The sequence below is a fragment of the Nestor notabilis genome, unplaced genomic scaffold (assembly GCF_000696875.1).
Source record: "Nestor notabilis isolate BGI_N333 unplaced genomic scaffold, ASM69687v1 scaffold10824, whole genome shotgun sequence".
In the NCBI taxonomy this organism is placed as follows: domain Eukaryota; kingdom Metazoa; phylum Chordata; class Aves; order Psittaciformes; family Psittacidae; genus Nestor; species Nestor notabilis.
In genome coordinates, this window is record NW_009924277.1 from 412 (window position 1) to 23,400 (window position 22,989).

General features: G+C 39.4%; 1 protein-coding gene across 1 annotated transcript in view; it reads left to right on the plus strand.

The window, feature by feature from the left end:
* Positions 1 to 1,638: 1,638 nt before the first annotated feature.
* SOX5 (SRY (sex determining region Y)-box 5) overlaps positions 1,639 to 22,989 on the plus strand; it is a gene marked incomplete at its 5' end in the record, with an annotated part of 160,391 nt that continues 139,040 nt past the window's right edge. Inside the window, 3 exons of the mRNA XM_010012535.1 lie at positions 1,639 to 1,725; positions 15,294 to 15,466; positions 17,994 to 18,062. Of these exons, the coding sequence (XP_010010837.1) occupies positions 1,639 to 1,725; positions 15,294 to 15,466; positions 17,994 to 18,062 (329 nt within the window). The remainder of the gene's footprint in view (positions 1,726 to 15,293; positions 15,467 to 17,993; positions 18,063 to 22,989) is intronic.

A 22,989-nucleotide genomic window follows, 5' to 3' on the forward strand; every position in this document is an offset into this window, starting at 1 on the left:
CTGCGAGAGCCTGCCGCTCACAGAGCAGGAGCACACGCGTGTATAGGAGGAAATTGGAGGGTTGTAACGTGTGTAACAATGTTAGGGAGGGGGGAATCTCCCCTGCTGCCAATGGGACCCGCTATTGCAACGCCGGCAAACGAGCGGGGGGGTAGGGTGTGGGGGGTGTGGTGATGGTGGAAAGTGTGCCCCCGCTGCAGTAGTTTCTTATGCGTTACTACCATACTGCGTGAGGTTGGTTTAACGGGAGTTTGGGCTCCTTAGGGTGTGAGAGAGCTTTGCAGAGAGCGAGAAAGGCCGTGAGCCCGGGCGGGACTCGGCGAACCTCTCAAACATATTCCCCCCATCGGAGAGCCTCGGCGGAGCTTCAAGGTGGGGCTTCAGAAAAAGGAGGCGGAATTAGCCAAACAAGATAATGAAGGTTGCTCGTAATGGTTTTTACTGTGGGGAAAATTAACCAGTTGCTAATAATTGTATGGTCTCTAGGCCAGACGGTCCCTTTGATAAGTTAACATGTACTCCCTTTATGCTCCTGGTAGGGGGTAAACAAATGCCTGAACAAATACAAATACACATAAACACCAATGTGGAGAATAGCAGTATATGTCTTAGATCCAGATAATAAGTGTGGGTATTGTTATTTAGATGGCGCATACTGGGACACTTATCTTTTAGTACACTCCATTTTCGAACTGAATGCAGTGCTAATCGTGGGATTGAAAGCTATTGTAATTGTGTACCCATCTAAATGCTGACAAGAATATACAATTACATTGTTTGGAATTGAGTTTAATGTTCTCTGAATTTTATTAGCATTTATATTTACTTATGCATTAAAATTCCATACAAAGAGGGGTCAAAATACAAGAGTTACAGACATAAATATCAGACCCATCCACACCCTCGCTGCATTTTGCCTGAAAATACTGAACAAATTTATTTTATTTTATTTTATTTTATTTTTAAAGGGAGCGATAGAATCTGAAATGAGCAAATAATGGGTTTCCATTCTAAGCAGTGCCTTTTCTCCCTCTGGATTTTGCAATCTTTTAAAGCTTTTTTCATACCCAACTTTTTATTATTATTTATAATGTGCGTGTTACCGGAAAATCTTTCCACAGTATGCTTACCACCACACGATGTTTAAACACACATTATAAAGTGGATGTAATTGTAAAGGCTCAGAGGGATATAATTACATGTAGCAGATTTAGGAGCTAATTCTTTGCTTCTCTCTCTCCTCTCTCTTTACTCTGCATTTTATCAACATAATTATTTTTTGACTGCAGACTAACACCCAGACATTGACAGGCATCCATTATAGGCAGCAACTTGTTCACCAAATTGAAAAACAATGAACTGCAGGTTTATATGTGGCCATTGTCATACAGAATTACCGGGGCTTTGTTCCATAAGAGGAAAAAGCTAATCGTTTTGAAACAGCAGGTGACAAAACACTTTTTTTTCCCCTCTCTTTTTTTTCCCCCTCCCCTCTTATCAGTTTGTTGATGAAGTCATTACGAACTGGGGCCCAGAATAGGGCTGGCCTTATTTTTAGCAGATAGACTTTTAATGAGTTCTATTGTGGAGACACTCATGTTGATTTGCTTCCATTTCTTTTCCCCCCCCTTCACTCAGAAACACCCAGTATTGAAAAGCTACTATCAAAGGACTGGAAAGACAAGCTTCTTGCCATGGGATCAGGGAACTTTGGAGAAATAAAAGGTAATGCTGTTTCCGTGCTAAAGCAATTTGAGAATGAATATACAGATATCACTGGCTTTAATGGAACTTTGTTTGCTCTTCTTCCCCTCCCCTTGGAACATCATCATTTGGGCCTTAAATGAAATGTATGCTCTCCATCTGTGCTAATAGAAATAAATGAAATGGTATATTACCCTAAGTGAATGAACTTACTTAAAGCTTTTGTTGCATATATAGTTCTGTGTTATAAGAGGACACGTCCTATTGCAGGATTGGAGAGAAAAAAAAGGTCGATTCACATATCAAACACAGGCTTGTGTGGTATCAGAGTATAGCAGAGCTCAGCTTCTGAAATCTGAGGCTGATCAGAAATCCTTTTTAATTTCTGGACAGATTTTGGTGATGTAGATTTTTTAAATTTTTTATTCTTCTACTTCTCTGAATGTAGGAGGAAAAAAAAAATAATTAAAAGAGGAAAGTTTGTGTAATGATACCTCTAGGTACCAAAATTAGTCAGTGCAGATTTTAAAAGACAGCGTACAACATCTGTGCACTAAAGCATGTTCTTTTAAAGCTGTACTCCAGAAGGAAAATGACAAAATTTGACCACTCTCCAGCAGCAGTAGCTTCTGCTTTGCCAAGATATTTCCCCATTTTATATATGTGAGGTCATTTTAGGGAACCTGTAGTTGTTTGTTTTCATGCAATTTAGTATCTTTATAATTCTTCCTCAGTGCTTGTGATGAGGAACTGACTCAAAATACATGTGTGTCAAAAATTTTAGTTTTCAGAGCAGCCATTATCACTCTGAAAAGAAACAGTGACTCTGAATCTTCTCCCATTTATATCAGTGTACATCTGGAGTAGGAAAATCCAAGCCAGTGTTGTTCTGGAAATGTGAAAGTAGAATGAGATTAAAATTAAACTCTTCTTTTACTAGATTTCATTTCTCTCTATTGTTTTTGGCTTGTTTGCTTACTAATGTTGTCCCTGATCCCGAGATCCTAATTCGGTAAGGCTCCCAAACCTTGTACCTGACAGGTTTAAGGACTTTCTGTGCAAGAGGTAGGCATTAATCAGTAAAGAATACATGACACGCTCTCAGAGGTTAATGTATTGCTATGTGTGCAAAGATAGTATTATTTTAATTAGATGTGCCTCCCCACTTATGACCCATAAGCCACCAGCATTAGTTTGCACTAGTCCACTGATTTACACAAGTAGGAAAGTATGTCACTTGCTTCCTCTCTCTTCTCCCTAAGAGGCTGTAATTCAAAAATATATATTCATTACATATGTAGAATAACTTTATAACAGAATGTAGTGCTTTGGCCCCAGATAGGCTGAGATACTAATATTATTATAACAGAGGGCTAAACCTGGGTTCTTTCTTCCCACTGAGCACGTTTGCTCCAAGTATGTAAAGCAACAGGCCATAAGGAGGTAGGGTAGCCACTGGGCTTGTCTGCGAGTTCTGTTTTTTAAAGCCTCTTGTTTTAAAATACCATCATTCTCTGCCATGAACTGATGAATCTTTAAGATGTTTCAGGCCCAAAGTATACAGGCAGCTTTCATACCCACTTTTGGGTGTGTAGTTAAGCAGTTCTTGCATGTTGTCTGGAGCCTCTTTAACTCTTGATGCGCCAGAGCCAGTAGGACTTGAGTGATTCTCCTCTGCCTTTGGACTCAGTAAAGCTGCTCTGAGAAGTGCTGTGCACTGAGGAGGCGGTCTGTTCCCAGTCCCTATGATCTTGTTCTGTTGGAGGGCAATCTTTTTTTCTCCCTGCTTCTCTTTTCCTTTAACCAGCTAAACTTGAAAGCAGCAGCAGTAGCTATAAGCTAGCACGAAAGAAATTCAACAGTCCTTTCAGTCTTGCCTAGGGGGAGGATGGGGAGCAACAGTACAGCCTCAAAGAAGAGTTTTCTTTGCTTTAATTTTTGCTTTTTAGCTTCATATTTTGAACACAAGTCGAGTTATTGTTCTGCAGCTCTGTTGAAAAGCCTCACATCTGAGGCTTTTTAGTGCAACTGTGGTTCTGTGGTCGGGGGCATGGTTATTAGGTGTTTGGATCAGGTTTGGCAGTAAGCTGTGAAAACAGGCACTGGTTTATTTTTCCTACTGACTGCCGTGACAGTTGCAATTATTGTCCATTGTTCCTAGGTGGCTAGAAAGGAGGGAGGGTACAATAGAGCATTGCCCTCTGGGGGTAAATGAATTTGACTTACAGGTTCTTGGGGGGTCAGGCAGGCTGATTATTTAGTGCCCAGGAATGCGGTTTTCATGGCACCGCCAGCCATGAGCAGCCAACAAACAATGGCTCAGCTGTATTGCAGCTGTATTTAGTGAGGCAACATGAAAGGTGTGCAAGTTGAGCTGCTTTATACTCGCAAACGCGTGTACAAACACACATATATTATGCTAGAAAATGTTTTTGTCCTTCTGTAGGAACGTGGACTTATTAAGTTTTCCAGTTGTGATTTTTTAATTAACTTGCCTCTGTATTTGACCTGGCAGCTGCATTCCCCCCTCTTTCCCCTCTCTATTTCTCTATTAGTGATATTTGGAAACCCCACACAAGTAGTGCCTTATTAATACCCCCTGGAATGTGGACAGCACTAGAAGCTGTACTGCCCAACCGTCTTATGCACTGAATCGTTTTTTCCATTTAACTGTTCAAAACTTCATTGTTTCTTTCATTAGATCTGGGGGAGTTTTAGTACGTCATGTGCTGAAGTCTCTGCACTAGGCTACATATTGTTAATGCCCAAGTTACTGAGGTTTATTCTAGGGGAGAGATTAAAAGAAAGGGAGATGAAGTGGAAGACCTTACTTTCTGTTAGTGTTATTTCCTATAAATTAGAGAGCAGTAGTATTTTATTAAAGACAGGGGAGTTGGTGAATGGCTGGAAGTCACCAGATTCCCATGTTTTGTATTCATTTGTTCCTTTTAGTGGCTTTGTTACTTTCAGCAGCTACTTTAAGGCTCCCATTCTTCATCTGCATGGCTGTAAAATGGGAGAACCATCACTGAGTATCTGCAGTGGCCTAGCTGCAAGCTTCAGAATCACAGTTAGAAAGATCTGTATTTCATTCCAGGGCTTGACTGAAAGGTACTGCAAAGGAATACTCTTCTATTTAAAATCGGACAAATTCTAAATCCTTTCATATCTGTAGAAATTTTAGGTCAAATGCCTCTGTTTTATTTAGAGAGGTAGTCTGGGGCTAAATAAATAATACAAGTTTGGCACTGGAGATTTCTTAAGAAATTTCGTTTTTAAATCCATAGAATTTTTACTCTGCTCAAAATAAGTCAGTCTATAATAAAACCCCCAGAACATGCCTTTAAATTGAAATATTTTAAAATAAAGCTGTAAAACTGTGTATTGAATTGGTTAAAGCCTGTTCAAACTTACTTATATCCATCATATTCAAAAACAGGGCTCAAAAGGCCTCTGGATTATTCATGGATAATGCAGTTTATTGGATTCAGTGGAGCAGAGAGAACTTCAGGTCTCAAACCGATCATGTAGAGGAAGGAAAATTACACCCTCTTCCTGCTTTCAGCATAGCTGCCTGATACATGTGCATCATTGGGTGAAAGTGGTTGCTTTCTTCCAAAGCAATGTTACCGACTGCAGCAGATGCAGTGTGTAGGGTGGGCCACAGACAGGAAAAGGTGTAAGAAACCTGTTTCCATGCTCTTCAGTGACAGTGGCCATCCCTATACTTGGAAAATTAACACAAAACTTCTGTTTCACTGGTGTTGGGCCTCCTCTGAGCAGACTTCAGGGAATGGTGATGGCTCCCCAGGTGCACCACGATGTGCACAGTCTTGCTAACACTGATATGAGTGAGGCAGCTTTAACCATTATGAGAACTCTTTGTAAAACCTCCCCAGTGTACACAAAGCCTTTCTACTAATCTTGTCCATCTCTTGCTTATCAGGAGTTGTCAAGAAACAATAATACATATTTCATATGTTCTCCACTTAGCTAATTTTGAATAGGTGTGTGAAACAAAAGGCTAAACTGACTTTTGTTTCCAGTCATTCTGAGGTGGTTTTCTGTTGAAGTGAAGGCATTGTTAAGGATGATTGTGCCCGAGTCTGTCAAGAAAGACTGGGCAAGCCTGAACCTGATTTTTTTTGTTGTTGTCGTTGTTTGAAAATCCTTTCCTATTGTACAGGTCAGTTCCTAAACAACTCAGGTGAAGTGTTTTCTGCATTCACTGTGAAAGGGATCATCATTAGGGTAGAATCAGCTCTGTGTTGTATCCACTTAAATATAGGTGACTCCAAAGACTGTTCTGGAGTAACCACTGATTTATGAATGTAATTGAAAGCAAGATTAGCCTACCTATTCTAATCTTTAATGCATGATAACACAGACATTTGTTGTGTGCAGGAAACTGGGTTCCAAGTTACGTGAAGTATCACTGCAGGTACTATATCAAGCTGTGTTTGATGTGTGATAAAGCTGTGTTTGCTGAAAACTGATTTTGCCTCTGTGCTCAGAAGATGGGGCATGAGAGAGTAGGCAGTGAACAGTCTTACGACTGCCAATAATGGATAAAGGGAAATAATCCATTCAGCGATACTATAGCTCGTCAGAGCCCATGAATTAAAGACATATGTTATGTAGATTCAATGTATGGATTAAAACGGATAATCTGGTAGGTGACACACAGAATCTTGAGATAAGTGGGCTATGCAGATTCGGTATATGGATTGTGATGGATAATTCCATTTAAGTAATGCTGGACAAGTTGAAGACAAGTAAGCTTTGGGTAGTGCTCAGGTTATGTGCAGTAATCCAGTGAGTGACACTTTGGATCACATAATCTGTAAACTGAAGACAAGGAAGCTGGGGATTCTGCATTTAGATGTGGACAGGAGGAAGGAGGGGGAAAGGGAGAGAGATTATTCATGGGGAATACACTGGGTTTAAACCTTTGACTAATACAGCACAGATCCCCAGGAGATGTGTGAAAGCTGCACACTTTCTTATGAGCTGTGTGAATTTTGCATTTGCAAATTAATGGTTGAAAAATGTTTGCAAACTTGTGTCAGATGTGGATGTTTTGCATTATTTTTGTGGGTAGTATTGTATTTGGAGTGGGGAGAGAAGGAGGGTGAGAGTCATAAGTGAAGGAGGTAAGATACATCTGGTTGTCAGCTTCTAACAGTGATGAATTCAATATTTATTTCAACCTACTTAGTATCATCTTCTCTGTTTATTTTTGGGGGTGTTTAATAGTAGCAAATTGCTGACAGTGAGCTTTAGTCCGTCGTTAATATTTCAAAAGGTGGGGGGAACCTGCCCAGTGGCACACAGGGAAACCTAAGTTTTGAGAGGAAATTTGGCAGCTGCCAGATAAATAGCGGAGGTTGATCATAATGCAATGTGATACTCTCAGTCTGCGGAGAAGTAGACAGTGCCAATTGAGCCACACCAACGCAGAACTTTCTTCAGGCCAAATGAAAGCCTGAAATGGAGATTTTGAGTGGATGGAGCTGCTCCTATTTGACCCTACAATGGGAGATCAGTTGAAGGTAGTATCTGTGGAAGGGAGGTTAGAGGAATCTTTTTTAAAGCATCAAAAATGAAAAAAAAAAAAAAAGAATTTACGGCAAAGCAGCAAATTTGGGCTGTTCTGGATTTAGTTTTTATTTTTTTTACCCAAAGGTACTTAATCAGAAAAAATTAGGTTCTATTTAAACAACTTTTATTTTTAAGAAGTGATTATTAATAGGAAAAATAGAATAAAATTGAACTAATCAAAATAGCAAATGCCAGTGGCTTTATTTTGTTTGAACATAGGAGGCCAAACAACTATGTGTTAGAATTGACCAGAGGATTGGATTACAAAAGGGACCTAAAGCAGCTACTTGGTATACTAAAATTACCTGAAAGATGTGCTGATAGAGCTGAATGTTGCTGAGCTACAGCTACCAGTTTGTCAAAACAAAGCAAATACATTTACACGTACATATTTTTTACTGTTTTTCCTGCTGCTGCATGAAATTCCAGCAGCAAATGCTACCTCTCTAGCCCAGTTCTAGCTTGCTGTCTAGACAGTAAAACAATGAATAACCTTGGAGAAATAGTCTCAATACAAATGTTGTCTATTCCTTTTGTAACCTTGACAATAAGATACTAACCAGGTTGAATACCAAGCTTTGTTTGCAGTCTACTGTACAAAAATTTTTTCTGACAGCAAATAAAGAATACTCCGTGACAACTTCTTTCCAGTGTTGTGAAATAGTAATGTGCTGGTCTGTTACAGGCAGACAGCTAAGTTGTTGTCCCTGCAGAATATTAGTTCTTGAGGATAGTAATGGCAAAAGATGGTAATTGCTCATCATTTGTTTTTATTCATTCTGCAAAGTCTTCCAATGAAACCTAAAAGATTAAGACTGTCCGTATGCTGAAATAAGTAATTTCCTGCTCACTTGCTGTTCTAAAAAGGATTTTTATTTGTCAAACAGAAGATTCATTACATAAATCTGTAGGTACAGACAAATCAGTTCAAATTTTGGGCTTTTTCTTTACTTGTTTCTTTTTCTGGTGGCTGTGGCTTGCTGAGTAAAAAGCAGTCAGAAAGTTTTCTTTTATTATGCTGACTTCCCATATCAATCGGATGAAGTAATTTAATTTAGTAAGGTAGGTAGTTGTAAGTGATGGCAGTCATTGTGTAGTAAAGTTGGCTTAAATACTTAATGAAAAATGCCAGGTTTTAGATGTTTATGTCCTGACAGCTCTAAGATTTACTGGCCTGAAAAGCTATGTGCCAGTCCATAATAAAACACTTTCTGAAGTATTGATTAGGGAAGCATCAAGGGAGTTTGCACATGTGCACAAGCACATACCCGCATCCACCCACCAATACATAGCAGCAAGTACATAATTTAAAGTATAAACTCATTGCTTGGACATAAACATTTGACATTTCTGTTCAAAGACAGAGGAAATAAGAGTTTAAATTCTGAACTTACCTCAGCCAGTTAGATCTGTTTGTCAGCCTATGTTTCCTGAAGGCACGTAACATCAGTTCCGCATTGCCTCACATATACGACTTCGGGTGACGTCAGCAGCACAGTGGCTGTGCGGCAAGGGGAGAATACGCCTCTTGAAAATTATCATGTTATAAATATATATATATATTTTTTTAGGGGGAGCATGACAAAGATTAAAAGCAAAGTAGAAGATGACTAGGTGACCTGTCTGTTTTACTTTCTGAGCAGAGTAATGTTGCATTTGGATTTCTGATGTGGCAGAGCAAAGTTAAAACTGGGGTGGGGAGTGGAGAAAGAAAAATAGTTGATAAGGGGATGAGAATGAAGCTTTCAAGAAAAGGTGCTGGAATAAAACCCTCTAGAAAAGATACTTGGCTTTTTGACTGCTGGTACTTTCATTTTTTTCTTTGGATATGAATATGATAATGCTAGTAGCAGTTTAATTCTTCTGAGAACAGTTTAGGTAATAGGCTGTTCAGTTTGAAAAGCCTCCTTCTCAGCTCCTTTTCACTTTTGTATCAAAACTGTAAAGTCCCTAGCTTAAAAATCGCTCTGAAAAAAACGCACCTCTGCAGGAAATGCTTGGAGGTGACTCAGTTTTTAGCTGATGTATAGGTTATAGGTATGACCTCATAACACTGTTACACCAAAGTTGCACAGAAACTGTATTGTGGCATAGTTCTGTTGCTTGGTGAGGTGGATGGCATCAATAATTGCTTTATTCGTAGGGTCCCTTTGGGTAAAACCCTACCTGGTACCAAACCGGGTCAAGCAAACATTTCATTATGTATTTAACATGTGTCCTGTTAAAGGCAGCAGGGAAATTCTTGGCCTTGCTGAAACAGTTTTGCTGGTGACTTCAGCGAGGCCAGCAATAAACCAGCTTATAGCACGTAAAGTTAAGAATGGCTTTAGGCAAGTTTCTAAAAACTTCATGCCTCGGTTTTCTCTTAAAATAGTAGTGCAGACCACTGCCTTTCTACCTGCTCACAGTCTTTGAGAAGATCAATTAGCTAATGCTTTGAAATTAGAAGATGCTCTATATTGCATGCTTTAGTTGTTATTGTATATCTTAATGTCATTTGAACACAGGGAACTTCAGAATATTCTTACTTCCATTTTACTTTTTCCCCCAGAAGCTTTGTAGGTACAGGAGGATTTTTTTTCTTTCGTAACCACAGTTAATGATACAAACGTAATGAAATATTATTGTGTCTTCCAGGCTTTGTACTCACACATTGTTTTCTTTGCTTTTTCTTTGAAAGACACACACTGACAGTTCAAAAGCTATTTACGTAATTACTTTGATAGTAAACTGACTTGGGGGATAAATTTTCCTGTCTGTTTGGGTGTGCGTGAGTGTGCACGTGAGCACCCCAACTGGTAACATTCCTAGCACTTTAATTGAGACATGTCAGAGGGATTGAGCAGAGCCTCTCCACGTCTCTGCCCCTTGCAGAATACACTGGGTGCCGTGCAGCTGCAAGCAGATCTGTAGGCTGGCTGCAAGCAGACACTCTCATTGCTTGAGCATTTGCAGCAAAAGCTTAAAATGCCTGTTAAAGAAAATATTGGCTTTCCTAATTTCTCATTTACATTCTCATTCTGTCTAATAAATTATAATAAAGTATTTACTGTTTTGATCGCAAAAGCGGTTTCTCTGCCTTTTTTTTTGCTTTGGTTCTGTTTTGGGTGGATATGCCAAGGTTTCTCCTGTTCGTTTTCTCACTTTAAGTGTGTCATTTGGTCATATTGGTGTCTTCATTCTAATGTTTATTAAAATGTTACTGTCACTGCCAGTCTGAGACTGTGAATCAGAACTAAGAATGTGTAATAGTTTATTTCACATTTGAGTAAATTTCTTTTACTACTTAAACACTATTATGGATAGTGTTGATCTGAGATGAAGTTTAGGTTTGGCGATACAGAATGCCACTAATTTGAGTCTTCTTTTATTGCCATCTGCTGTGGGTGTTGCATCCACAAACATGTTGGGTTTTTTTTCTTTCTGAATCTCTTTTTGTGGTGATGGAGAATAAACTGATGCATCTGGAAAGCATCTTTTCTTGGGCCATTCACTGTATCAGCCTGTACTGTATATTTTGATGCAGTGATGGAGTATAGAAAAAACAGCATGAGCACCTACAGCAGTCTCCTGAAAGGCAGGTGGCTTGGTGGTTAAAAGCTTTGTTAAACATAAAATGTGCAATATCTATTTATTGTGGATCTGTCAGTAATTAAGAGTAATTTTTGAGGCAGCCATTAGTGTAAGCCACTCTCCTTTTGCTCCTCACTCAATACCAGTGTGAAGTGGTCTAGTTTGCTGTCAAGTTGTACACTGCAGTAATGGGCACTTGTTCTTTCTCCAGTCATGCTGCAACTGTACGGACAGTGCATGTAGAGTACAGGCCTCCTCCAGAACCATTCCCAACTCTGTACGACTCAGAGCAGCATTAAGTGAGTTTAATAATCAAGTGGCAGAAGGTAGCTGCTGGGCCTGGTGGCTTTTACTCACTGAGGTTTGCACCCCATCCCAAATTCCAGCAGTGTTAGCAGTCTTATGGATAGTTTGTTAATTCCTGATCAGCATAATTTAAACAACTGTCTTTATGTGGTTGATGGTGTAGTTATTTAAAATACTGACGCTTTTTGCCCTATAAGCTACACAATTCTTAAAATGGAAATCTCTTAGCTGCCAAGACACTTCATGTGCTAATAAAGGTTTAGATCTTATGCAGGTTAACAGAGAGAAAATAGTGCCGAAAGCACAGAAGTCTACCATCCTTGCCTGCCCACTATCTACAGCACCTAGGAAGGGATACAAAAATGTCAATTGGTGCTGTAACTGCAGCATGTTTTAGGACACTGGAAAAAATTCCTATCATTGACTGTACTTGTGTGGTGACCAAGCTGTTGCCCTCAGATCACCATTAAATAAATAGCATAAAATGTCATTTGGCCTTCATTTGTTATGCAAACTAAGTAATTTAGAATGGCAGCTGCAAAATGGCAGTTTTGTTGGTCTTTTTCATGAAAGAAAAGGTGTGCTAGGTAATAGGGGTAACATAAAAAATACCAAACTTAACCTAAATCCAAACACTTTGCATTATGATCAAAATAGTCTCATTCAAGTACTTATTTTTAATCTTCACACTTTTATAAGCCACCAGTTGTCTGCAGGAAACCTCAAAACTATTTGTAGTTCATCGTCAGTGGGGCTTATATACCTGTGTGGGTAAGGCAAGGGAAAATCTACCCCAGAACTTGCTGTCTCCGAGAAGACTTACACATCTTGCCTCTGGTTTTGTGCAGGCCACTTGAGAGTATGGCTGTCTGAGTACTTAGTTAGCAAGGAATGATATCTTAAAGAATTGAAATCATAGTTATTACTGAAGTTATTGGAAGGAAGGACTAATCACATGGAAATAAAGTACCTACTAATCCATGTTGTCCAGAAATTATTCTCCAACAATGGATATTTTTCAAGTTGACAGTGATAAATTCTCCCTTTCAGGTTACTAGCCAACTGAAATTACTCACAAAATATAATGCAAGGTGGCTGCCTTTTGTCAGACTCCTTCTACTCCAGTTTTATAAGCCAAAGGAATTCTACTTGCTAAGTTAGTATTTAAAGCACCCCCTTTGGGCATCTCAAAGTTTCTTTATAAACTGAGTCATAATGCAGAGACTGAGTTTGGTGGATTTGTCCCGAGCAGCACAGTTGCGGTGTGCCTGCATCTCTGGCACCTGCACCAGTGCTTCATTGTCCTGACTGCTTGCTCTTAGTTCATCCAGACTTTGTTCTCATTCCTGCAATTCAAACAAAGCTGTTGTTTTCCTGGGGAAGAAGGTTTTTGCTGCTCTCTCAGTAAGTGGTACTGAAGAAGGAGCCGCATTAGGCGGATGGCCCCGCAGGTGTGCAGGTGATCCGTGTCGCAGTCAGTGCGGTGGCATGTTCTGTGCCCTCTCTGGAGGCGCAGCCTGAGCTTTACAGCACAGGACTGGATATCAACATCTCTTTTTTGCCGCTGTCGGTAACTAACTCTGTGACCCCTCTGTCTGTCAGTTTACACATATGGAAACATTTTTCCACCTTTCAAAGGTGTGGTAGGGATTAATTTAGCTTTACAAAGTGCTTTTTGATTCCCAACTGAAAGCTACTGTACGAGCTCAAAATACACTGATGAACCAGTACTGGCTGAAGATCTTTGATGTGTGTCAGTGTATTTGTCAAACAGTTCATTTGACAGTGATTTCTTTTTGCTTGCACTACCTTTAGGACTAAGTCAATCTTGTGTGTTCCTTCTCTCTCTTAAGTCCTTCTCCCCTGCTTCTCTTACACACATACCCTCAGTAAAAATTTGGAATAAAATATCTGCTGAATAAATAAATCAAGTATTTAATTTTCAGATGTTTCAGTGTGCTCAGCGTGTTATACTGCCACTATCAGTATACTGACAGTCTTCATTAGGGGAACATTACAGTGAACCAGCATGCTAGCTGCAGACAGGACAAGGAAAGGGCTGCCTTCTAGAATAATTCTTCTGTGCCACTTGGAGACACCGCACCCTTTTTCGTAGGGAAAAACAAAGGAAGTGTGGAAGAGTGGCAGTAGATATTTCTGGTTAGTTGTATGGCCAGGTGGCAAATGCACTACTTGTAGCAGTTCTGTGTTTCCAATGTTTGAAATAAAAATCTAAGTTAAAAGTGTTTTCTTCAGCAGTGTTAATATTTTAGCACTGTCTTCCATTCTTTCTCACAGCTTTTAACAGAACAGGTTTAAAGTCCTATGGTTTCTGTTTCAGTGTGTTTCTCAAGTTTCCAGCTTGTACCTCAGGTTTTTTTTTTGAGACTGTATCTGAGAATATTCTGTTGTAGTTCTTTGTTATATGGTGAGAATATTTTCACATAAATCTCTAGCATCTTAATAAAAAGTTAATCGAGATGCATTTCCTTTATGTGAAAATGTTGATTCTTTGTTGTTCCCCGCTTGTATATGACTGTCTATAAATGTACTTAAGGGTTTGGGCTTGGCTAAAATAGCAAACGGGATGTTGCTTGGGAGTGCAAGGTTGAAATTAATTGTAAGTAAATCAAACTATTAAACTAGCAGAGAGGCCTAACAGTGCCACCTCTAAGGCTATGGTACAGTTGTCCAAAGAAAGCAGTAGATGATTCACCATTTCAGACATTTCAATCCCATCTAGAAAGCTGTAGTAAATATATTGTAGGGAACATTCCTGCACTGGCAGGGGGGTAGACTAAATGAGCTATTACCAGTAGCTCTTTTCCCTGTCTGACTGATAGTTGGCTACAAATATGTTCAGTGTAGTCGCCAATTTTTCTCTTTTTTTCTTTTCTTTTTTTTTTCACTTGGAGAGCTCTGGTGACATTGGCAGAAGAATGCTTCCTGTGTTTGAGAAAGGTTTGTGTGGCAGGTTTGTCCCAAAAGCAGGCTATTTTCAGAGGAGGCACAGACACTGATAGCCTGAATCCTTTCCTAAAGCTTTTTTAGAAAGGTTTTCATAGGATCTGACTCATGTGAGAGGGTGTGGTGGTATTGGAGATATCTGTGGATTAGCTGCTAGACATATTTTCTGGTCTTATAAATTCAAAATCAAATGATCCTGGATATACTAACAGTGCCATTTTTTGTTTTAGTTTATGATTCATAGCTCATTGATTTTTCCTGGAATTTTTTTTTCCCTTCCCTTCCCTTATAACCACTGTCCTTCTGGGTAGAAGGAGAATTTTTACAGAGTGATTATGAGAGAGAGGTAGTCAGTTACTCTGTCTGCTGAACTCTCCTGTAAAAACCATCTAATGACAGTACAAATGAGAGAGTCGATGAGTTGCGTTTAACTCAGTTTTTCTGGTATGTTTATGCAAGGCTTTTTCCTTTAAAAATACTCAGCAGTGGCAGCAACAGCCATAGTCGTTATTGGTAATTTAAATACTATATAATTTCATCCTAATCAGGGCAGCTGTAGATGATAGAACAGGTAGTGAGCGTCCTGACAGCTGTTGTGTGCTGTGCTGGTAACAGTGAGAAGGCTGGGCGTGGGGAGCAGGAGAGGTATCCTGCACCCAGGAGACTTCTCTGCTTCCCCTTGATTGATGTTAATACACACCTTACAGTTTCTGTAGGCATCAAAAGCATTGATGAGTCTTTGTCATCAGTTTCTGACAAAAGTGTAATTGCTTTTCAAAATGGGAAGTGTTGATTTTGATCCCCATGAAAGGTAAACAATGTTTAAAATTTGAAACTCTTACAAAACAGGCAGGATTTTCCCCCTTATTCATCTGATAAAAAAGGCAAAAAAATAGATGAAAGGGCAAGGCAACATTGAAGGGCAACACTAGATCAAAGCCTGTGTACAGAATTATCCTCCATGGCTCATTTTCCTGTTAGAAGGACAGGTCTTAATGCGCAGTACACTGCAGTATGCTGCTGCTCTTTGGTTCTAATAAAACTTTGCTTACGGTGAAGCTGCAGAATAAAAACCTGGCTAGCTCTAAATTTCCTCTCTTCTCTTTACCATTTTTTTTCTCTTTTCACCATATGATGCCCAGGGACTCCAGAAAGCCTCGCTGAGAAAGAAAGGCAGCTCATGGGTATGATCAATCAGCTGACCAGTTTGCGAGAACAGCTGCTAGCAGCTCATGATGAACAGAAGAAACTGGCTGCATCGCAGATTGAGAAACAACGCCAGCAAATGGAGCTGGCTAAGCAGCAACAAGAACAGGTGAGTGATTATTAGAGTGGCTTTCAGCTTAAATAATTTTCTTTCCAGTAGTTTATCTTTCAGGGCTGATAGTATCGAGTTTGCTCACCATCCAAAATTTTTTTCCCATTTATTGTTTTAGGTGAAGAAGCTTGAACAAAAACATATTGGAAGAATGTTTTAATTTGCAATATATATAAAGATGCTCTTTTTCTTATAAAGATATCCCTTCCATTTTGGAGGTATTCTCTTCCAATAGTTGTTTGTTTTGGTTTTTTTTAAATAAGTGTAAATAAGCATGCAAATTCAGCCCTCCTGAATAACCTTCCAGTGTTGCTTGAATTCAGTGATGTTGAACAGGTCTAAAAGGAACAAAATGCATCACTTGGATTGTAATGTGAGAAATGAAAAAGCTGGTGTTGCCAACTGTGGAAAAAAGTGGGGAAGAAGAATATACAGTCAGTGAACAAATGCGACTTTTTTCTTTGACATGTAAGAGGCTTGATTTTTTAGTTCTTGCAGATATGCCCTCTACTGAAAATGCAAATGTTTTCACATGTGAACAGTTCCAATGGGCATACATGGACACATTTTATACAAGAAAGTAACTTTTCTAATAAGTCTACACCATGCAAGTTTTAACAGAAATGAATGTCCATTTTTGTACCTGAACATGGAATCATAGAATAGTTAGGGTTGGAAAGGACATTCAGATCATCTAGTTCCAACCCCCTTGCCATGAGCAGAGAATAGACATCTGGTTTAAAATTTTGTGAAAAGTCCATACTGAGACTTCTTATCTGAAAGTATTTTGGTCTGCCTGACCCTTTATTTCAGTTTGTAATGAAATTTGAGTTTATATCACAGAATTGCACGTATGTGAATTTTATTAAGCTCACAGAATTCTTTGAAATCTGTCATAGTTGTCGTACTTCAGTGGTTATATTGTACCAAGCAAGTCTGAAGATTCTAAACCACTGCTTACATGCTCAGATGTTTTAGCCTTGCTTTTCCCTGGTTTTGATTATTTAAAAACCTGATCTTAATACTGTGTATTTTGACTTCACACCTGAAATCGCACATAGGGAGACCTGAAGTGGCTTATCTATTAAACTAGAGAATTTGTATCACACTTTTGTTTTCTTGGAGAAGGTAGATGAAGGTGTGAAAGTGGAATTGTCAAGATTCTTCCATGAGAGACATCCTGCAGAAGCTATGTCCTTTGCCCTACCTTTTAAAGTCACTATTGCTACCGGGTGGCTGGATGATCTGAAAATGAAAAAGAAAACAGAGAATGGGAAAAGGAAGTTAGAAATCCTGAAGGATTTCTTTTAATTCAAGAAATTTTGTATAATTCTGTGTTACATAGAAATTATAATAACCAAACTTTCAAAAAAAAAAAAAAAAGTATTGAAAAAAATTTGTTTGCTTGCATAAGGAGAGGCTCTAGAAAGAAAACACTTATTTAATCTTTTGGATATGGGGTTAACTGTGAATGAGTGTTATGCTAATAGTTTAATAATAGAAGTGAAAGAAAATACCTAAGGGGAAGAATGCACAAAATTCCTTCCAGTAAGTATGTGTAGGTTCCCATCTGACCCTGAAATGTGTACACATACCAGAGGGGAAGAGCAATGCTCAGTCTAATGTTTGTACTGCTGTGCTAGCTATTCATGAGAGCAGAGCTATTGTTATGGCTTAAACAAAAGTTTTTCAAGTTTGCTTTTTAAGTTTGAGGTATATAATGGTTTATCTCCATAAGTTCTCTAAGAACCCTTAATTTGGTTCCATTACTATATATAAAATGTATCTACAGTAAAGTTCCCAATCTTTTAGTCAATGGAGAGGAAGTCCCTACGGAAAATGCACATGACTTTGAGAGGAGACATAATGATGACTCCATCAACTTCTGCAAATCAGTTTGAGTGTTGATGAGCTCTGTAGCCTTGCACTGCCTCCTTATTTCCTTTTAGTGATTTTCCCAAAACCCAATTCCTTGTGTCCCAAACGACAGTCTCTATGTGTTTCTGCATGAAGGAAATACACACACTAATACCTTCCTCCTGGGTGTCAGATTTCCTTTTTTTTCTTTGATTTTTTATTTTTGAATAGGTGGTGCCAAACATAAAAAGGATATTGCTGTCCATCCTACTTACTTTGCCTTTCCTGCCTTTTCCTACTATTTTCCATTTTCTCTGCCATCATTGTTCTTTCTCCAGCAAGTTGGAGCAAATCAGTGCTCACTTTTTGGGGATTTTAGCAGTACCATTTCAGGTAGTGAGAGAAGGCATTTTTGCATCAGTCCCTCTCTTGCTATCCAGCATAACATTTTCCATGAGATTTCCTTTCACACTAGTATTAGCTAGGAATTGCTCCTGAACATAAGCCCCTTGGTTCAACAGCCGTCCAGGCTGCTGTTACCCACACTTGAAGGTTTCTTAGCTTAACAGAGCAGTTTAAAGAGCCAAGCAGAGTGGAAGTTTCCTAGGTACAGACTCCAGGAATGGTGATACGTATCTCACATATCTTCTGTGCAATTTCTTCACAGATCGCAAGACAACAGCAGCAGCTCCTGCAACAGCAACACAAAATTAACCTTCTTCAGCAACAGATCCAGGTCAGAGACCGCGTGTCCACCCATGCCCCTCTTATCTGTCTTTTCTCCTTCGTTTCCCCATGCTTTCCCTCAGCCATTATTGTCATAGTTTCTTTAAGAGTCTCTGCAGATGGCTCACATCTTATTTGTGGAAACACATGAGGATGTTACCTGTCATTAAGCAAAAAAGGTCAGTTTCTTGGAAGGCCTTGCATGATTACACAGCTGCTGTAGGATCAAGAACCAGATGTGAGAGGAACTGGTCATGTGAGCAAGGGTTTGCAGGACCAAATCCTCTTTCAGCTATAGATCAGGAGTGGCAAAAGTGTTGCCAGAAAGCGTTGGATTGGAATGGGTCTCCTATGACTGTTCTTTTGAGGTTTTGTGGAAGCAGTTCTCTTCAGTGATCTATAATCGAGTGCACCTCCTTCCTGCTGCCCTGGGTGTTGAAAGTCTGGACATTTTCAATCCTTTGGGTGAAGTATTGTCTAAATGAGAAACTGGTCAAAAGGTTGCTTAGATTCAGGAGAACAACTGTGTAGGTCGTATGTATCTGCAGGTTTATTCGTAGTAGCGGAAAAAAGTTGTTAACCTAGCATAACTAGTAAACTTGATTTAGCCTCTTTTTTCCTTAAATTATTCAGAAGTTTCTTTCATGCCAATGACTGTTTTCATCACTTTTCTTCCATGTGTATGTATGCATGCCCTGCTTGGGGAATAATGCAGATCAGTTTGCCCGTGAAGGTTTTCACAGAATAGCAAAGGAGAGCTTTGACGTTTTACAGATATCTAGAATCATGGTAAAATCTCTGGCTGTTTAAGTATGCAGTTATGTGTAGGGCACTGCAAGCTGCTGTGGAAGCGGATTCTATGTTCTGTTTGTTCAGTAACAGCAGGATTTTCTTTCCAAACCTGCTATTTAATGTTTCAGAATTAGTTGCCTAAATTATGGGCCATACGCATACTCATCTAAGAAAACTTAATTCCACCAAAATCAGAGGAGTTGTATGGCTTCACACTAGAAGAAAAACCTCCTCTATCGTTTCAGAGGATATTCTGTCAGTATTGGGACTTGCAGGGAAAACTTCTGGGGAAGGTACACCCCTCTGTTATAAGGTAACTTCTATACAAGATGTGCTTTGCTGAAAATAATTTTGAGATTGGTAAGGCCTGGCTTGGTCTTGACCTCTGTGTGTTTTTTGGGGTTTGGGGTTGGCTTTTTTTTCTTCTTTAAATTTGCATATGGGAGGGATTTTTCTTTATTGCTGTATCTGTAATAAGACTTTAAAAGAAAAACAATATTAGAACCTCTACAATATCAAAGAAAGTATTTACATTTTTAGCATTTAGCTGTGGCAGTGAGAGAGGAATTTTTTTCATAAGCAGTGAATAAAAATAAATTGAAGTAACATAATTTGACCCCAACCCTTTTAAGTTTTAAAGCCTTGTAGATAAGAATGAAGAATGTCGTTTTTAGGGTAGTAGAGAACACTGATTATTGATAATGAGATATAGAGCCTTTCATCTCTTGATCCCTGGTCCAAGTTTGACCTGAGTCAGTAGTAAATGAAAGTCAGCTAGCTACCATCTGATACAAGCTGCAAACCTAAGAAATGATTTGGAGGTCTGTCTCAAGGGATTTTGGGTGAAATACTGACCCTGCTAAGGTCAGAATTTCACCTCCAGAGTCCACTTCACACAAAACCCATCAGATTTGGGGCACCCTCCTTTTGGATGGTCATATGAAAAAGATCAAGAATTGAACAGGCAGAGAGACAATACTGTCCTCTCATTCCCACAGAGATGATCTGTTTGTAGTGAAATTTTGATTATACTGCCTGCCTCTTGGCACTTCTGTGGTCTGTATGGTCCTGAAGTCTCACAAACCCGGGATGTAGTCCGATCACTGTGAAGTCACTGGTAGGAAAAAACATAAAATTAAGAAAATCCTTATTAACAGTGAATACAAAGCAAAGCATTTCTTCTCAATTGCATGCTTAGTTGACTGTTAGAAGAAACAATTCCTGAAGAAACCTTCCTTTGTATACAAAGAAGACAGTGAAGTCACCCTAATATGCCCATGTTTAAAACGGTCTGTGAGTTTACAATCAGGTTATGGTAGGTAGAACAAAACTGTGACATGAATGTAGCTGTGAGTTCAGCTTTTATGACCTTCCCTAATTAATCTAACAGGCTTCTGTCACATTGGCCCGCAGTTTTCAACTAGCATTAGATTTATTGACAGGGAAATATTCCTTCAAAGTCTGGATAACTATTTGACTTATGTGCAACTGAATGATTAGGCTGCACTTATAAACGCAACCTATTTATGACAAAGGACTCATTTTACTTGAGCCAATTTTTTCTAAGCTCATAAGAGTTGCCATAATTCCAGATAAATTATTACATAGAAAAAAGCTATTGAAATATTGTATTGAAAACATAATACCCTAAGGTTAAAAAAAGCACAACCTGACTGACCCCATGATTTATGACTCCTTTCTGTAAGTGTGCTAACTTGGAAACAGTTCCTTCTCTCTTTACCCCAGCATACAGTCACTGATAGACACACAATACATAAGCAGGGAGAGGCTGTGACATGTCTCTCCCCCTTGGAGGACTGCAAATGCTGAGTGTAACTACAGCTCAGTTAAACTAGCCACTTCTGTGATGCTGAAAAAAGATGTGTTAGCTACTTGAGCTTAGAAAAATGTACCTGGCACCTGAGTCTCTAATTGACATTATGTCTTTTTCAAGTTCATCTTTTCTGAATTAACTGGAAGGGGATGTCACTAATGCAGAAGACAAACAGCTTGGCTTCGTATAGAGAGTTAAGCAAGAAGACAATGCTAAACTGGAGAAAAGTTGAGGATTAGATTAAATTTAAGAATCTGTATGACCTCAAAATGCTAAAATGTGATCTAGATAGGATTTTGTGTTTTGGCAAATGTTTATAATTTTATTTTTCTGCTTTCCAGGATATTCTAGACCTAATTTGTGAAGAGGTTTGAGTTTCTCTGAATAATTAACTAAACCTGCCCCCATCTGATTTTTTGCCACTTTGGAATGCACCCTCCCATGCACATGCTTTCTGTTATATTTAATCTTTGTGTGTATGTGCATTGAAAAGGTTTTCACTTTAACCGTTTCTGCCTGCTGAGTATTTGGAGTCTTCTCCCTTGCACACCTCAGACTTGCTGTTTTACCAGAAATAAAACTGGAATGCGTGTTCTGTCAACTCTTGTGCATCAGCAGCCTTGAAGATCTTGGGTTGTGTTTCAGAACAGCTCTGTTGTGATCTGCAGCTGTAGAACAGGCTGAGGAAAGACCATGCAGACACCAAGTGCTGCTCAGCAAGTTCTTGGACTAAATTTAGTTCTGTCCTTCAAGGCCTTAGGGGAAATCTCATGATGACATCCTCATCTTCTTTTGCGAGGCCACACACTACTTCCTGGTGTCTTTGCTCTGTAACATGACAAAGTCTGGGGCTCTGTAGGTATCACGTTGGGTGGACAGAGAGTGAAAGAAACTTGAAGGCTAGATGCTCCTTTCTCTTGATGCTGAGCTAGTCCCCGGGACAGGCAATGAGCATGCATGGTGTTCTGCCTTGGGGAGTGTCTCTGAGATGCAAAGTTGGTGCAGTTTACAACTTCCACTTGCTCAGAGAAAAAGTTTAGCTCAGGTTGATGATTGAATAGTTTACTTTGAAGCTCAGTGACAAATGTCACTTTAAGGAAACTATATTTAAAATGAAATATGGTTGTTAAAATTCATAAAGCAATTCATATTCAGCAGGGCACTGTTGATAAAATAGGTCAACCTTGCAGCCTAAATTGTGATAAAACCAATGCTGCTAATCGCACAATTTTGTAGAAAGCCTGACAATGTTTTATGTTTTTCTCTCAAGCCCCAGCTCTGGGAGTCATGTGATGACAAAAATGCCAGCTTTCATTTCTTCAAAATGTAAACTTCCAGCTCTCATATTTCCAGGAAAATCTGAAACCATGAGCACTACAAGTTCCAAAATTAGAAGGCAAACAAAACGGAGGCCAAATGTTGTTTTTTAAACTGTTCTGATTTTTAGTCAAAATTTTTTTTGGAGAGCCCAGCTCAAGATCTTGGAACACTTCAGATTGCCAATAATGTAAAAGTAAGATCTCAAAGCAGCAAGAAGCAACAGCGCTGCTTTACGATGTCTCTAACATTTGGGTCTCAGTTTCTTTTGACTTTCTAGTTTAATACTGCCTGTACTTGGTTACTAATTTGTATTCATTTCTGAATGATGAATTAATTTCTGAGTGATGTACTTAGCACAACTACTGAAATCGAGAGCAGTTCCTGCCAGGCAGCAACCATTTGATGACTCTGTGTGTTTTAATAGAGGGTTTTCTTTTTTCTCCAGAGCTAGAGACTTGTCAGCACGTGTTCTAACAGGACATCTTTTCTGTTAGAAAGTTTGGACCTCTGAAGAACAAGAGGATCCTGACTGAGTTCTCATGCAAAGCTAGCGAGTCGTGCCTCTAGCTTGCTCCACCTGCCAGATGGGATCTGACTTCTGTCTGGTGCCTGGCTGGATGGTATAGGCAGCTCCAGATCCTGGTGGGACCTTGGCAGGTCCTACTCCCAGGCAAAAAGCTTATGGTGGCTTCTTGCTTCAAGCTTTGCAGACCATTTTGTCTGGCGGGGAGTGTGGGCACCGTGGCCTTCCAGACTCCATGCCCCTTTGAGCTGCAGGCTTCCTGGCTTTCCTGAATCCCTCAGCTGCTCTAGGTGTCCTCTGGGCTCCAAACAAGGCTTTCCTTTGTGAGTCTGGATCCAGATTTCCATCCTCCTCACCCGCTGTCAGCTGGCTGTGTCCCTTTCGCCATGAGTTGTGTTGGTAGATAGAGAGGCCTGGCTGCACTTAGTATGTTCCCAAATCAGAATATTCCCATTCTCATTAAGTCCT